Genomic DNA, 17,702 nt, shown 5'->3' with positions numbered 1-17,702 from the left:
CACAGCTTGAACAAAGAAGACCTCTCACCAGGTGGGCAGAAGAGTTGGAAGGGGTTTGGGGAGAGGTAGCCTGGGATGGGGGTGAAAAGAAGAGTTCTCCAACTTTGCCAAGTACTTGAAGGAGCCCCAAGAACAGGAGCGGAATAGGCTGGGGCAAACCAAGCTCAGAGCTCCAATTCTCCCTGGAGAGAGAGCTTTTGGAGATAGGGGATAAAGAGAGGCGGGATTGGGGGGGTTGTGGCTCAGTGGTGTGAGGCACTGGGTTAGACTCTCAGCACCACACAAAAATACATAAAATAAAGGTTAAAAAAAAAAAGAATGCTTAAAAAAAAAAGGAGGGGAGACCATGGCCTAGCGACAAGCACATGACAACCGATGCTCTCTCAAGCGCTGCCTGCCTTCCTCAAGTATCTATCTGGACCTGTTTCCCCATCAAAGAAGGGTTCTGGGACGGTCAGGCGCAAAAAGGACACCTTAAACTGGAACGTCTAGGAGGGGACTCCAGAGCGTGTCACCTGGAGAGATGGTGAAGTGGTGACGTAAGCAGTCGGAACAGAAAGGAAGGACTTGGACAGGGGGCGGGGCGGGCAACAGCGTCGACGCCGCAGCACGCATGCGCTAAGCCGCAGCAGGGTGTTCCCTGCGCGCGAGAGAGCCTGTCGGCCGCGCATGCGCCGTTGGTTGGCGGGAGCTTCGGAAGTGGCAGCCGTGACGTTGACTGCGGACCGCGCGCGGAGGTGCACCTGAGAAGACCCGCCTCAGTGGCACGGGGGTCCCGGGCTGAGATAGGGCCGCGGACTGAGTAACCCGTGGCCGGTGTTTCAGGAACGAGGCTCCGAGCTGCATGGGCGTCGCACCGAGGTCAGGAAGTCGCACACCTCTCCCCTGCTTATCCCCTTCCCAGCCTCTGTGTGCAGCCAGCCCACCGCTGTCGCTGCTCGAGACTGGGAGCCTCCGGGCGCGGCGACCTTCTCTGGAAGTAAAGAAACCCGAGGGCGAGTGCGCCTCCCGCTCGGGCAGGGCCGAGGCCTAGAGTCCTGAAATATGGACTCAAAAGTGAAGATACACATAAAAAAGGAGACCGGGGGGCGCGCAGGGGCTGGCTGCAGGACGAGCTGGGGCAGGCTTTCCGCCCCCTCCGAACCTTCGTTTCCCACTCTCCAAAGTGGAGTGTGTACTAGCACCCAAAGTTGGGGAAGGGGTGAAGCGGGACCGTGAAGTGAGTAAAGCGCTTACATGGCACAGGTCCTAGCGGATCGGAAGCGCTTAGGTGACAAATTGGTGCTATTGTCCTAGCTTGGTCTGTGTGATAAGTCATAAGGAGGGTGAGGATTTAGATTTTGAAGGACCCTTCTTTGTTGTGTTGCCTTTCCCACGTTGTCTCTATTCATTTCTCTTTACCAAGCCCCTCCACATCCAGATGGCTGCTAGTAGCATGAACGATGAAGAGATATTCTCTCAGCTGTATCCCTGCCCTCTTTTTAAGTCAGTTGTCTGTGACAGACACCGGGGAGACAGATATGTTAACAAACTTTACAGCCAGGACTAGAGACCAAGGGATGTGGCTACCAAATCTCACAGAAGTGGCTTCATATTTAAGTGAGGTTGGGAAGGATGAATGTTATACAGAAAGGACAGATATGTGCAAAGATTCAAAAGTGCTACAGGGAAAGGGTATCACAGAGATCCCAACTGGTTAAGCTGGGACTAGCTTATTGAAAGTTGTTGAATGAAAGGTGGGAAAAATTTCTGCAGTTGTTTTAAAGGATGGATTGCACTGGAGCAGTGTTGAATGCAGAAAAAAAAAAACAGTGAAGAAACTGATAATGAGGTGGTGAGAGAGCAGAAATTGTGAGACTTAAACTAGTAGGGATTGGGGTTGTTGCTCAGTGGTAGAGCACTTGCCTAGCATATGGGTTTGATCTTCAGCACCACATAAAAATAAATAAAAAAGATGTTGTGGGGCTGGGATTGTGGCTCAGTAGTAGATCGCTTGCCTAGCACATGTGAAGTACTGGGTTTGATCCTCAGTACCACATAAGATAAAGGTATTGTGTCCACCTACAACTAAAAAATATATTTTAAAAAGGATATTGTGTCCATCTACAACTAAAAATTTTTTAAAAACTAAACTAGTAATGGTGGCAATGGAGGAAAGATGTAGAGACCTGGTAGAACTAATATGCCTTTTGGAAAGCTAAGAGTAAGGAATAAAGGATAATGTGGTTTTTCTAGTTTGGAAGACCAAGTAGGTCCTAATACCATCAACTGAATTAAGGAATTAGGGATTACTTAAACAAAGTTTTAGCTAGTGGAAGATAGGGAAATATGTGTATTTCTAGCAATAAATTCTGTAGAAGTTCAGAATAGAGAGCAATGACCTATTCTTTATACTCTGTGTAGGAGGTGGGTGAAGGCAATTCAGAGAGGATGGGAAGCACAGGTCTATTCTAGGGTAGAAAAGCCCCAGTGACACTAGACCTGAAATGTAAAGGAACAGATCACTTTGTTTTCCTGTTTTCAGAGTTTTCTACCTAGGATGACTTCAGTGACTGAATCAGACATCATAAAAGGTGAGTATTGCGAAAGTCCAAGGCCTCTTGCCTTGAGTTCAGGCTTCTGAGCTATTACCTAATTGTTTCCTGGATACTGGTTGATTTATTGTCACATTCATGTATTTGCAGAAATGCTTCCTCAGTGTTTCCATGATCTGAGTGCATTTTCCTCCTTTTCTTTTCTCCACACACACCCCCTTCTTCTCCTTTTTCTCTTCCTTCTCCTCCCTCTTCCCTCTTCTTTCTCCTTTCATCTTCTTCTTGCATCTTGCTGTGCTCAGGCTGGCCCAAACTCCTGGGCTCGGTTGATCCTCCTGCCTCAGGCTCCCAAATAGCTGCTCAAATAGTTGGGACCACAGGCGTATGCCTCTATGTAGGGGCAGGTTTTCTTTTTCCATCTTTTTGCTCATATACTTAGTTGTGATGGGTTTGATTTTGTATTTTGACTTTTTTATAACAAATGCTAGAAGAGAAACCAGTGACGTCTAAGATACATGATCATCAATTGCAATCAAGTTTCAACCCTGTGGAAGTGTTTACTAAATCATCTGTCTCCTTGGAGATGACTCAAGCAAAGGAAAGAATTCATCTTGGCTCTAGCCCAGAAAAAGGGGAAAGTTCTGATACCAGCTACCAGGAAGGACTTCAGTTGAGGTCCCTTCATTTGTCCATTCAAGAACAGTCTGTCCATCATCGAGACAGGAGACGATCCTGGCGTCGAGCAAGTATGAATGAAATAAACCGACGGAAGTCACTGCCTCCCTTCCATCAGGGCATCACAGGTGGGGTGCTATGTACATAAAACAGGTTCCAGCTCAGATAAGAGGCAGTGAGGAAGGACAGGAATGACAAAGTATAACAGAATAGACTTGACTTTGCTTCTTTTTAGCTATGTGACTGAGCAAATCACTTCACCTTTTTGAGCCTCAGTTCCTCACCTATAAAATGGAGACAATAATACCTACTGTGTAAGGATGTTCTATGTTTATAAATTCTGATGTCAGACCTATTAAGTATTCAGTATTATTGATGTTTATGTCACATGAGCCACCATGTACATATTCTGATTGATTGCTAATTATTCAACACTTATCCCCTGCTCAGATGATAGGCATTAAAGAGTTTTTTCAGTAGCTTTCGCCTCATACCTAACGTGGAACAGAAGTTGGATGGGTTAATACCTGATTTTAGCCTTTATAACTAGGAAAAAACTCAAAAGTGAAGATACACATAAAAAAATCTAGACTGGACTGAGGTGTAGCTCAGTGGTGAAGTGTTCGCTAAGGATCCTGAGGTGTTGGGCTCAATCCCCTACACCAAAAAAGAAAAGAGTGAATGAAAATGTAGTTCTTAAGGATACCATATTTGAATGTTGTTTTGTGTGAATTTATATCTGAGCATCAAAATATAGAATATAATATGGAAAGTCTAGTATGGAATTGAGCAAATTACTTAACCTCCTTTGCCTTAAGGCCCTTGCCAGTAAACTGGGAGTGAAATAATACCTATCTTACAGGGCTGTATGAGAACTAAATGAGTTGATGTATAACATAGTACATATGTACTTGGAACAGAGTAATATCTCAAATGTTAAGCTATTATAATTACTTTAGGATATCACCATCCAGCCAGGCGTGGTGGCACACTTAAAATCTCAGCCAAGGCAGGAGGATGGCAAGTTTGAGGCCATCCTTGGAAACTTAGTGAAACTCTGTCTCAAAATAATAAGTAAAGGGTAGGAATGTAGCTAAGTGGTAGAGCATCCTGGGTTCAATTCCCAGTACAGCAAAATACATAAATAAATACATAAAACTACCATCCAAGTGGTCTGATGTATAGAAGGAAACTGGATAAAAACAGCCATTTAACATATCAGAAAATTGCTGCCAATTCAATGCCCATGTACTTTATTCCCTAGATGTGCCAAGAAAACATTAGTAGTTCCTTAGGATTACCCCTAACTTCATTTAATTCCAGAGCATTTTTAGACTTAAAACTCTGTATAACAGGAAATCACCAATGTAATAAGATTGCTTATTTTCTGGTTGTTCTTGGCCACCTGCCAGGTTTCCTTGGTTACAGGCAGAAAGAATCCTATTTTTCTTGACTAGCAATAGTAAGAATCAAGAGAGGAGTGTTGAGAATTTTTAAAAATGGCAAGCTAAAGCTGGAGGGCAAAAAGACATGTAGCTCTTATAATTCTCAAAGCAGACATCCTTGGCTATATAAATTGTTTTGTTTTGTTTTGGTACTGGGACTTGAACCCAGGGGCACTTTACCACTGGGCTATATCCTCAGTCTTCTTTTAAATTTTGAGACAGGGTCCTGCTAAGTTGCTGAGGCTGGCCTTCAACTTTCAATCCTCCTGCCTCAGCCTCCTGAATCACTGGGATTACAGGTGTGCACCACCACACTCAGCTATATTATTGTTTTTATTTATTTTTTTTTGTGGTGCTGGGGATTGAACCCAGGGCCTTACACATGCAAGGCAAGCACTCTTCCAACTGAGCTATATCCCCAGCTCTATATAATTATTTTTAAATGAAAATAATTAAAATTAACAATATCTATATTTTGCAGTTGAGGAATCAATGGCATAATTATGGAAAGCGTCCAGTCAATGTGGTCTCATAACTCACTATGTGATCTTGAGTAAATTATCTGTTACCCAGCTTTGTTCCTTAGCATCATCTTTCATTAGATGGAATTGATAAGATACTTGCCTCTAAGTTTAATGAGGTGTACATAGCATTTAATAAAATGCTTTTTATATAGCAAGTGTTCAATAGGTGTTAGCTCTTCATGTTGAGTAGGTCATTTTAGGGAGGCAGCATGGCACCTAGTGGTAAAACACTGATTTTGGTGATAGGTTTGGGTTTGAATCATGACTCCTCCAGTCTCTGATTTCAGACAAATCACTTCAGTTTCCCCATTTCTAAAATGGAGCTTGTGGAATTTATAAGAAGACTCTTAATGTCTTTAAAGCACCTTGCAGTGCCTGTCATATAAAAATGCTCAAAGATTCTCATCTGCTTTCTTTGGTGAATATGAATTATAAAAAGTTATTTTATATCTACCTTGTTTAACAAAATAAAAGTTTAATGTAATACCTAAGAAAGATTCTTATAACTTTTTTTAAGTTTGGATATACAAATAGGAAAACTTCATTCCTCTAGGATTCTGGAAGAATTAGAATTCTTCCTTTAATCAGAGAAAGCTCCTTCTTGCTTTAAGTTGGATTGCATCAAGGGAGGAAATTTTTATTTTGTTTACTTTGCTGGCTGTGTAAGTATGCATTTCCTTAAATGTGGTGATATTTTATCTTAGAGCTCAGCAGGTCCATCAGTGTTGACTTAGCAGAAAGCAAACGGCTTGGTGCTCTTCTGCTTTCAAGTTTTCAGGTGAGATTCTTGAGATTGGGAAATGCTTTCAACTTTTTTGTTGTTTCAACTGTTATTGTTCCAACTTCAGAGATATTAGTACGCAATGAACTGATTAAAAGATGTTTTCCTCAGGTTGAGATTAATGTAAAAGCCAGATGTAACCCCAGCAGCATGTTCTTTTTGGACCAAATTCTCTATACTAGTCTCATTGTTGCTGCTGTACTAATTGAGCAGCTAACAGATTTCCCCAGTACAGTATCTTTTGCCCATTGACAGCAAGTGATGGGAATTTAAAGTGGGTAGAGGTAAAAGTTGAAGTTATTACAAACATTGGAGGTATGATTACATGCTAAACCAATATATGATATATGTCATATAGTTTTGTTGTTTAATTATTTTTTTAATATTTATTTTTTAGTTGTAGGTGGACATAATACCTTTATTTTATTTTTATGTGGTGCTGAGGATTGAACCCAGTGCCTCAAGCATGCTAATCGAGCACTCTTCCTCTGAGCCACAACCTCAGCCCCTAATTATATTGTTTATGCTATGGTTCACTGGTGCTTATGGCAGTTCAGAGAAGCAAATAATTTGTGTGAATTAAATGATTTTTTTTTTCTGAGTTAAAATGTGTAGTCTGAACAACAAAGTGTTTTATTCCTGACTTATTCTGTTTATATGAAAAGTCTTAGGTGAAAAAAAATTAAATCATATTTAGTTTATATTTATTAAACATTACAAAGCTATAGGACTGGCCTGGAAATTTTTTTGTTGTTGTACTGAAAAAACTTTTCTTTTTTAGTTCTCGGTACAGAAACTTGAACCTTTCCTAAGGAACACTAAAGGCTTCAGTCTTGAAAATTTTAGAGCAAAAGGTAAGTTACTAAGAATAGATGAGTGAGCTTTGAACCTGGTACTTCATTTTTAAAAAGACCTAGAAAATACTCAGATTTACTTGTCAGCAGAGATTGTTTATCTCAGAATTGCACCATAATTAGAGTAGACACATCCGGGTTAGCTTGATGGATAATTAACATTTCCCCTTCACTTTCTTCACCTGTTACAGTAGGCTCTTTCAAGTCTAGCAGAGACCTGTTTTTTCCTTGAGCACATGTTTTTTTTTTTGTTTGTTTGTTTTTTTGGATTGAACCCAGGGTAGCTTAACCACTGAGCCATATCCCCAACCCTTTTTATTTTGAGACAGGGTCTCACTAAGTTGTTGGGAGGGCCTCAAACTTGGGATCTTCCTGCCTTAGCCTTTCAATTCATTGGGATTGTAGATAAGCATGAGCCATCTCTCCCTGTGTGCATGTATTTTTTTGTTTGCCATCATTATGTCTCATTACACTCTTGCCTATTTCCTGACTTCTGTAATGCTTTTCCTTCTAGTACCAGGAGTGCATGTCTCTTGAAAAAAATGAAGTTATCAGTACTTATATACCTGTTTAACTCCTTTTTCACTGGTCAAGTATAAAACCACTTAAAAATGACATGAAGAAGTTATCTTCCATTTTTTCTATATATAGTAGAGAAAATAGACAATATTTTTCTGCATACTTGGACCACTTTTTTGAGTGAATGAGAGGGCCAGAATGTAACAGAACACTAGAAGGTGTTTTCTAGACCTAAGAAGACCTTAAGTATCTTTGTTAGCTCATTGTGAAAATTTATATTCTTTCTATTGTATGACATTATTTTACTCTCTCTAGCATCTTCTCTTTCTGAGGAGTTAAAACATTTTGCAGACAGACTGGAAAGTGATGGAACTCTACAAAAATGTTTTGAAGATTCAAAAGAGTAAGAGCAATTCCCCTCTGTCCTAAATTATAACCGAATTAGGACTTTTCATTGTTATTTTAAACAGTTGTTTATTCTTTCAACAAACATTTATATAGCATTTTCGTATGTGTCAGGATCTTTCAAGTATTGGGGATACAATGATAAATAAGCCTAACAATAATCTTTTAATCATATATGGTAATAAAGGAGACAGTCAAATACAGAGAAAATGTGATTTCAGATAGTGATGATCAAGAAAGTTAAAAAATATTGGGGCTGGGGTTGTGGCTCAGCGGTAGAGTGCTCGCCTAGCATGTGCAATACCCTGGGTTCAATCCTCAGCACCACATAAAAATAAATAAATAAAATAAGTGTATTGTGTCCAATTACAACTAAAAAATAAATATAAAACAAAGAAAATTAAAAAATATATGACTTTAGGATGTGAGCAACTTAAGGTAGAATGTTCAGAGAAATTCTCTAATGATTTGACCTCTGATGAGTAGGAACCAGCCATGGAAAGATGAAAAAAGCTCAATTCAGATCTTTGCTAGTCAGGTGAGATGAAAGAAAATCATGTTCTTTGGATCTTGACAAGCAAGAATATTAGCATAAATTTAAATTTAAAAGTTCCACCTCCAAAATTGGTAGTTCTTCAGGTTCAAGGTTATCCCCAACCTGCTAACTGTGCTCTGCAACAAGCCAAGCACTTAGACTTACATCATGAACTTTAAGTTTGGATTTCATGAAGGTCTACTTTTCCATAGGTCCTTAGGATTGACATTTCTAATCAGGAAATGAAAGATATTTTAGCTCAACACAGCATCTCTTTTAATATATTTAAGCACAGGCCACTTCATCTCATCAGTTTCCCAGGCCTAGGTAAAAACACAGGAATGGTGGTACTACTAATTGTCTTTGCCAGGCAGAGTACCAAGAGCATCTACGATATTTTGGCATTTTTAGTGCCTGCTTTCTTTCTGTTAGAATTAATCAACTGAGCTGAGCCATTGAATAACAGTAGGAATCAAAATTGATGAATTGGGTGGACCAAAACATAGATAACCCTAAGTGCCAATTTTAAGAGTTCAGGCTTTTCTTCTGTAAGCTGTGTAGTCACAAAGGTTCAAATATGATACTGGGGATTAAGCCTAGGCTCACCTGAAATTTGTGATCCTCCTGCCTCAGCCTACCAAGTTGTTGGGATTATAGGTATATGCCACCTATAATCTGGGGCTAGGGTTGTGGCTCAACCTGGGGCTAGGGTTGTGGCTCAGTGGCAGAGCACTTGCTTTCCACATGTGAGACACTGGGTTGGATCCTCAGCACAACATAAAAATTAATAAACAAAAATAGATATATGCCACCTGTAGTTAACGTCTGAACCCAGCTAATCACAGAGTTTTTTAGCAAAAATTAAAGGACTATTTTTAGAAAAGTTAATTTGGCCATGGTGTAAATTGGAATGGATGAGAGAAATGGAATATAAAGAGACAAAAGTGAGCAGATCCAAGCATGGTGGTGCATGCCTATAATCCCAGCAACTCAGAAGGCTAAGACAAGAGGATTGCAAGTTTCAGGCCAGCTTTGGCAATTTTAGGAGACCCTGTCTCATAATAAAAAAGTTTAAAAAGGGACTAGGGATGAAGCTCATGGTAGAAGGCCCCCAGGTTCAATCCCAGTACCGTAAACACACACACACACACACACACACACACACACACACACACACACACACACACCAGTGAGATATAAGTCCAAAAACAAATATTTGGTGAAAGATAAAAAGTTAGGAATGTTTTTATGCCACTAAAATTATGTAGGGACTGGGGATGTAGCTTAGGGGTAGAGTGCTTACCTAGCAAGTATAAAGCCCTGTGTTCAATCCCCAGCACTGCAAAGAAATTATATAGGACATCATATTAGAAACAAGTATTTCTTGAAAGATTCATGTTAATCTCATAATTCTATCTGTATTCCAGAAAAGCATCAGATTTGTCTCTGGAGAAGTCAGTGGCTGAGATGAAGGAGTATATAACAAAGTAAGTGAAAATGAGTGAAACTTATTTGGGAAAGGCTAAATTAATTCTTCATCTGGGGAATATAATACTGGGGAAAATTAATTGTAAACATGGTGCTCAGTACTAATATATCAACAATAAAAATTAAAAGGCTGCATATTGAAAAGTTTATGGCTCTACTGATGGCTAATTTCATAGGAAGGAGTCTGGGAATATAAGGATGTTAATTTCATTTTAAGAACTCTTGTTTTATTTGATTAAATTAATATCCTCTGATCAGTTTAGCTTTCTAATCCTTTAATGACTTTTTTATTCACATTTTATAACCAGATTATATTCCTAAGGTACTTATTGTTGCCCTGAGTGATTATGAATGAGATGATCAAAATTAACAGATTTTTTTTTCTCCCTGATTCTGTAGATTTTCTTTAGAAAGTCAGACTTGGGATCAGCTTTTGCTGCGCTACCAGAAAGCAGTACCACCAGAAGCCATGTCCAGGTTAGATCTGTAAACAGGAAGCCATCTTTTTACCTTGTGGAATTTGATTTGCATTTATTTCAGTTCTTTTAGCACAAATTGAATGGTGAATCCTTTCTCACAGTTCAGTAAATGCATCAAAACTCTGTAAAAGTGTGTATTAGTACTCTCTGACATAAGCAGAGTGTGGCAGAGAAAGAAGGAAAAATTGGCATCACTATTTTTAGTCTCAGAACAGAATTGCCTCTGTCCTGTGACTTTGGCTGTGGTTTCACATCCTTAGGGAGACAGGCACATCTCTGCTTTGCACCTGTCCACCTGGGTCTGGGCCAAGTACAGTAGTCAAGAGACCTGAGTGAGCACATGGACTTTGAGATGCAGGTATGCATCCTGAAGGGCTTTCATGGAGACACAGAAACATGCAAGGGGAGTGATAGAGGAGGAAAGAAAGATCCAGATCTTTGTCTGGATCTTGAAAGTGGGAAAGTGCTGAATTTTTATTTAATTGAGCATCTAAACAAGTAAGTTTAAGCTTTTTTTTTTTTTTCCCCTCCAGTAGTGTTAGCTAGAAAGCCAATTATAAAATGTTAGCCAAGACTCTATAATTGCAAAAATGGCCTCTCAGTAGAGAGGGGCTTTGAGGAAAATGGTTTGAAAAACTTTTCTAATCCAAGGAGTGGGGGTTATCAGTTACCTTATTTACCCCACACCTATTCTATTTATGAGGATAGACTCTATATAAGATGTCAGTTTCAGAATAAAAACTTTGTGGCAAAGTTTATAGTTTAAGAGAAATGCTTCTAGGGCTGGGGATGTGGCTCAAGCGGTAGCGCGCTTGCCTGGCATGCGTGCAGCCCGGGTTCGATTCTCAGCACCACATACAAAAAAGATGTTGTGTCCGCCAAATACTAAAAAATAAATATTTAAAAAAAAAAAAAAAGAGAAGTGCTTCTAGAAGCAGTCTGACTACTTAAATCTGTGAACTCAGGCAGATCATTCTCTTGGAGTCTGGGGTTCCTCATTTGAAAACAGGGATATTACCTCTCATTGGGTTGTTATGTTAAATGGAAAGTGACTAGCAACATTTGGCACCTACAAAGCACTCAGTAAATTGTAGTGATAGTTTTGAAAAGGTTTCCATCAGTTTTCATGAACTCAAGGTAGATCAGCATTTTTTTGGTAAATGTTATAGACATTGACTTTAGGGTAGCAGACTTTGGCTTCCCTTTATTCCAATGATAGCCCTTTTTGTTCATGTACATACTTACTGTTCAGTGGAGTTAACTGACCTAAAACTTTTAGCATTTCCCAGAGTCTAGTGGTATAAAAACTTTAATACAGAACAGTTGTTTCAGAGCCCCTTGTGAAGACAGCCTGTACCAGAAGCTGGCAGTGTAAGCTCAGTGTGGAGTATTTGGCTAACCGTGTGCAAGGCCTTGGGTTTGATCCCACTACTGCAAAAGAAAAAGGAGATCTGGGTATGGTGGCACACACTTGTACTTCTAGCCATTCAGGAGCCTGAGGCAAGAGAATCACAAGTTTGAAGCCAGCCTAAATAACTTAGTGAGACCCTTTCTCAAAACAAAAAATAAATAAATAAATAAAAGGACTGGGATGTAGTGCAGGGGTAGAATACCTCCGGATTCAGTTGCTACTACCAAAAAAAAGAGAGAGAGATCCCATACCTAGAGTAGGGTAAAAAAATATTGATTTGACCTTGTGGGAGGTTTTTTCAGAAATAATCTTTGATATCTTTTCCAGAAAGTGACTGTAAAATTCCTTGAAAATCTTTTCTTTTTTGGTTGTTTTAGAGAATCAGCTGAAACCAAAATTACTGAAGTCAAAGTAGAACCTACAACATATCTTGGGTCTTCTCAGAGTGAAGTTCTTAACACAAAACCTGACTATCAGAAAATATTACAGAACCAAAACAAAGTATTTGATCATATGGAGCTGGTGGTAAGTTGGCTCAGTCTTACTTGGTTGAGCTTTCCAGCTTTGCTGCTCGTTATCTATTAGTCAGTTTTCCATCGCTGTGACAAAATCCCTGAAAATAATCAACTTACAAGAAGGAAAGATTTAGTTTGACTCAGTTTTGAACATTTCAGGCCATGGTTGCATGGCCCTATTGTTTTGGGCCTGTTGTGGCTCAGTACACCATGGTGGAACACATGACAGAGAGGCTGCTTACATTATGGTGGCTGGGAACTGCAAGAGGAAGGGGCCTGAGTCCCAGTAACCCTTCAAGGGCACACACCCAGTATCCCTTCAAGCTCCCTCCCACTACGTCCACTACCTCCCTGTAGCACCACAAGCTGGTGACCAAGGCTTTAACATATGAGCCTTTGGGGGACATTCAAAATCCAACTATAGCATCATCCTTGGAAATAAATATGGAGGGCTGGGGATATAGCTCAGTTGGTAGAGTGCTTGCCTTGTAGACACAAGGCCCTGGGTTCCATCCCTAGCACCATAGAAAATAAAAAAAATAATAATAAAAAGTAAATATATGGGTAAGTGCTAATAAAGCAGGGTAAGGGTGATAGAGAGTACAGAAAGGGTTTCGGGTTGTTTTTTACATAAAGCACTTATCAAAGGCCCCACCAAGGTGCCAGTTTAACAGAAACTTGAAGGAATGAGAAAGTGAGCCATGAGGACATTTGGGAGAACAGTGTTTTGTCAGTCCTAGTATCAACAGGAAGCAGATGGGCATTTGAAATAAGGTAGTTTGAGGAATTTCCAAAACCTTATTTCAATGCAACTATGGATAAAGATGTGGGTACCACAGAACCACAAGGGCTAGTGGAGTAACCTGTAGCTTAGAGGTAGCTGAGCTCATCCTACCTGTTTGCCTGAAGGGAGGACAGTTACTGTGGCATCTGAGGAGAGGACAATACATACTTTGAGAGAGCTATGACCTCAAGGCTTGAGGGATTCAGCCAACTCAAGATGACCTTTCTGGGAACAATCCTGGGTAATAAATATCCTGGCTTCGTTGAGCTCCCTCCCACTAGGGCTCCCTTATAACTACACCCAACCAGAAACTAGAGGATGTGGCATCCTGTTTGTAGAGATCATAGGTGTCAGCCTCAGACCTGTTGGTAGTGGTCATAGAGGTCAGCCTGGGAAGGCACAGAGCAGGCTGGAGAAAAGTAGGGAATGGCTCAGGAGGCGTCAATAGAAACTGCCTAGCATAAGCATTCCAGGCTGAAAGACTAGCAGGCTGAAAGCTGAGCAGGAGCCTCCCAGGGAGGTTGGAGGAATATCAGAGAAGCCATGGAGCTCTGCAGCTCTGTCTTGTCTTTTGTCTGCAGATGGATGAGCTGCAAGGATCAGTAAAACAGCTGCAAACGTTTATGGACGAAAGTACCCAGTGCCTCCAGAAGGTGTCAGCACAGCTTGGTAAGTGTCTCCAGGGGACTGGAGCTTAGGCTCTTCTATATCTGATGGCCTTTGGGATGCAAACTGCCCTACAAAGCATGTGGTCCTGAGGTATGACCTATATCAGAGGATTTGTTTTTCTCCCCACAATAAATAATATGTTGATGGGAAATTTCTTTTTTTCTTTCTTTCTTTTTTTTTTTTTTTTTGGTTATACTGGGGATTTAACCAGGGTAGTCTATCACTGAGCCACACCACTCCCATCACCCTTTAAAATTTAGGTACTAGGGATTAAACCCAGGGTGCTTTAACACTGAGCCCTATCTCTAGCCCTTTTAATATATTATTTAGAGACAAGTTCTCTCTCAGTTGCTTAGGGACTTGCTAAATTGCTGAGGCTGGCTTTGAACTTGTAATCCCCCTGCCTTAGCCTCCCAAGCCTCTGGGATTACAGGTGTGAGCCACCACACTGAATTTTTATTTTTTCCTAGTTGTAGATGGACACAATACCTTTTATTTAGTTAGTTAGTTTTATGTGGTGCTGAGGATCAAACACAGTGCCACACACATGCTAAGCAAGCGCTCTACCACTGAGCTCCAACCACAGACTCCCCAAGTCCTTTTTATTTTTGTTTCCAGACAGTGTCTTGCTAATTTGCTGAGGTTGGCTTTGAATCCTCCTGCCTCAACCTCCTGAGTCACTTGGAATTATAGGCATGTACTACTATGCCCAACTTTTTTTTAAGTTATAGGTAGACACAATACCTTTATTTTTTATTTTTATGTGGTGCTGAGGATCCTACTCAGTGCCTCACGCATGTCAAGCGAGCACTCTATCACTCATCCCCAGCCCCCCAATTTTTATTTTTTTAGTTGTAGATGGACACAATACTTTTATTTTATTTATTTATTGTTATGTGGTGCTGAGGATCAAACCCACTGGCTCACACATGCTAGGCAAGAGCTCCGCCACTGAGCTCTTGCTCCACGTCTCCACATCCTCTGGCTTTTTATGTTTGAGTCTCACTATGTTGAGGCTATCCTTGAACTTATAATCCTCCTCCTCAGCCTTTCATATTTCAACAGTAGTTGGGATTATAGGTGTGTGCCCCTGTGCCTGGTTGTTGATGGGAAATTTCTAGATGTAAATTCCACAGAAGAACAATAGACTAAGAATTAAATCCCCATGAACTGAGTTGTCATTGTAATGTCATTCACTAACAGTGTTCACACTTTTTTTTGCTTTTTGCTTGTTTGGTTTTTTGTTGTTGTTGTTGTTGTTTGTTTGTTTGTTTGTTTTTTGCAGTAAACCCAGGGCCTCACTAGTACTAGGCCAGTATTCTACCACTGAACTACACCCTTAGTTCTTCAATAAACTTTATGTAAATTCAATTGAGATTTAGTTTTGTCTCATTTCCTCTGCAGAGAAGAGAAGCATGCAACAGTTAGATACTTCACCTGCTCGAAAACTGCTTAAACTTCACCTACAGAAGCCGTCTACCACACATTGCTCTGGATCTTGTCAGTGATCTTGCCCAGCTTTTTTACCAGAAGACACTCAAAGGAGAGGATTGGGAAGAGTGTCCCAGCATGTGGCAACTACACAGCAGTCTGAGCTGGACACCTCTGTTGCTATGGAGGATAACTGGCTAGCTGACTCTGGAGAACTTTGACTTTTTTCTGAATGATAGAATTCATGCATCCAAAAGAAAATTAGAAACACATTTTTTTCCAGGAATATGCAAAATGTTTGAAACTTCCTTTTTGAAATGGCCTTCAAAACCAGTGGCCCATTCTTTTAAATATCCTTCATAGTATGAAGATTTCAGCTTTTGAAACCAAAGTCTTTTAGGACCAAGTTTAATGAAACATTTTAGGGGCCAAGGTGGGTTCTGGTCATAAAGGGGTCAGGTTGGTTTTCAAGGTGTGGCTATGAAGGGGATTTTAGATAGAAGAGCATTGAGCATTGTTTCCATCATGGGGATACATACATCACTTCACAAAATGTCCAATTTAAAGAAAATACTACTCATTTTTTATGTCTTGAGTGCACTTTAGTTTTTAACATTGAGTTGATATACTAAGCATTGAATTCATGGCAAGAGGAACTAAATGCTACTTTTAATTTTTTTTTTTTTTTCTGTGCTGGGGATCAAACTCAGGGCCTCATCCATGCTAGGCAAGTGTGCTTTACCACCAAGCTACACCCCCTGTTTCCCAGTAGTTCTTTGTATTTATGAATAAACTATAAAATTATAAATAATTAAAAAATTTCCTGTCTATATATGTTTTGAGTGTATTTTTAAAATATTGTTTTTGTAGTGCTGAGCATTATGCCCACAGGCTTTGTGCATGCTAACAGTGTGCTCCACTATGGAGCTATGCCCCAGTCTCTAAAAATGATTAAAGGCAAAGAATGCTTAATAGAAAATAAGATTTTTTAAAAAAATATTTTTTAGTTACTGATGGACCTTTATTTTACTTATTTATATGCAGTGCTGAGAATCGAACCCAGTGCCTCAGACATGCTTGGTAAATGTTCTACCACTGAGCCACAACCCCAGCCCAGAAAATAAAGATTCTTTATCAAAGTGAAGTGAGCAGTAGTATGAAAATATGCCTCAGAACTTATTACCAATAAAATAGCTAATTTATTTTTAATTTTTTTAAAATTTTCATCCCATTAATGGGACAAAACCTATACATTTAGACATTTAGTCAAAATATTAGATATTAAACACCCCATTGGGGAGAGGTGATATCTCCTCACCTTGCCCTATATTTCTTAAACACTTCTAGGCACTGGGGAGAGTACAAAGAACATAGGGAAATTCTTTCATGCGCATTGTACTGGAAACAAGGAACAGAGAGTGGGGGTTTTTTGGTTTTTTGGGGTTTTTGTGTGTGTGTGTGTGTGTGGTGCTGGGTATTGAACCCAGGGCCTTGTACATACAAGGCAAGCACTCTACCAACCTATGTTCCCAGTCCAGGAACACAGAGAGATGATATAGCTACCTTGGAAAGGTTAAAGACATTAAACTGGGCAAGTATTCTATGCAAAAGCAGCATTTTTTTCTTTTCTATGGTATTGAGAATTGAACCTAGTGCCTTGTGCATGATACATAAACATTCTATCACCAAGTTAGATCCTTAGTCCTTTTAATTTTATTTTGAGACAGGGTCTCACTAAACTATGCAGGCTGGCCTCAGACTTGTGATCTGATCTTTCTGCCTCAATGTCTCAAGAAAGTAGGAGCCTCGGCTGGGATTGTGGCTTAGTGGTAGAGCGCTTGCCTAACACAGGAGGGACCTGGGTTCAATCCTCAGCACCACATAAAAATAAATAAATAAAATAAAGAGATTGTGTTCAACTACAACTAAAAAAAAAAAAGTAAAAGCAAAATATTAATAATAATTTAAAAAAAAAAAAAAGAAAGTAGGAGCCTCCCAAGTTGCTGGAATTATAGGTGTGTACCACTGAGCCAGGCCAGAACTAATAATAGAAGCAAGCAAGGTGTGGATATGAAAGATCACTTAAGCTACTGAAGTAGTAGAGGTGAGAAATAACAGCTTGTGTTGGGTGTTGACAGTGAATGAGTGGGGCAGAACTGTCTGCAGCTTATGGTGTCTGGAACATGGCAGACATGGAGCCTTTGTGTTAAAACCCAACTCTGCCACTTCCTATCTTATTGGGAAAAAGCTATTTAACCTCTTACCTGTAAGGTCAGGAGAAGGACAGAATCTATATTACAGGGATACTGTAAGGATTAGATTAAATAACAGATTTAGAACACTGGTTATCAGTTTGCTCCTGAGGATGAAGGCTTGAACAAGTGGGTAGAGCATGAGATGGAAAACCTAGTAGTTCAATTTGGGATACCAAATGGAGAATTCAACTAGTCTTGTCAGACATAAAGGGGGAAAACTGAGTAGAGAAGTCTGGAATAGAGATAAAACTTGAGAGAGATGTCTAGTTATTGAAGATTTAAGAATGGATTATGGGGTTGGGGATGTGGCTCAAGCGGTAGCGCGCTCGCCTGGCATGCGTGCGGCCCGGGTTCGATCCTCAGCACCACATACCAACAAAGATGTTGTGTCCGCCGAG

The 17,702-nt window shown here is 40.1% G+C and overlaps 1 protein-coding gene across 1 annotated transcript; it reads left to right on the top strand.

The window, feature by feature from the left end:
* The first annotated feature begins 773 nt into the window (after positions 1–773).
* On the top strand, positions 774–15,804 carry Dsn1 (DSN1 component of MIS12 kinetochore complex). Its single transcript, XM_026383292.2, has 11 exons — positions 774–861; positions 2,525–2,573; positions 3,023–3,337; positions 5,883–5,956; positions 6,741–6,813; positions 7,648–7,735; positions 9,700–9,759; positions 10,160–10,237; positions 12,028–12,175; positions 13,531–13,618; positions 15,023–15,804. The coding sequence occupies exons 2-11, from the start codon at positions 2,540–2,542 to the stop codon at positions 15,124–15,126; spliced, it is 1,062 nt and encodes a 353-aa protein (XP_026239077.1). The 5' UTR covers positions 774–861; positions 2,525–2,539; the 3' UTR covers positions 15,127–15,804.
* The last annotated feature ends 1,898 nt before the right edge of the window (positions 15,805–17,702 follow it).

The sequence above is a fragment of the Urocitellus parryii genome, chromosome 6 (genome assembly GCF_045843805.1).
Source record: "Urocitellus parryii isolate mUroPar1 chromosome 6, mUroPar1.hap1, whole genome shotgun sequence".
NCBI lineage: Eukaryota > Metazoa > Chordata > Mammalia > Rodentia > Sciuridae > Urocitellus > Urocitellus parryii.
This window is presented reverse-complemented; position numbering and strand designations above follow the sequence as displayed.

What these genes read in the sequence shown, in the direction of transcription:
- Dsn1 (XM_026383292.2), top strand. Translation starts at nt 2,540, where the DNA reads ATGACTTCAGTGACTGAATCAGACATCATAAAAG. An exon ending in TTCTGCTTTCAAGTTTTCAG is followed by an intron (nt 5,957 to 6,740) that starts GTGAGATTCTTG and finishes TTTCTTTTTTAG; the next exon opens with TTCTCGGTACAGAAACTTGA. An exon ending in TGAAAATTTTAGAGCAAAAG is followed by an intron (nt 6,814 to 7,647) that starts GTAAGTTACTAA and finishes TACTCTCTCTAG; the next exon opens with CATCTTCTCTTTCTGAGGAG.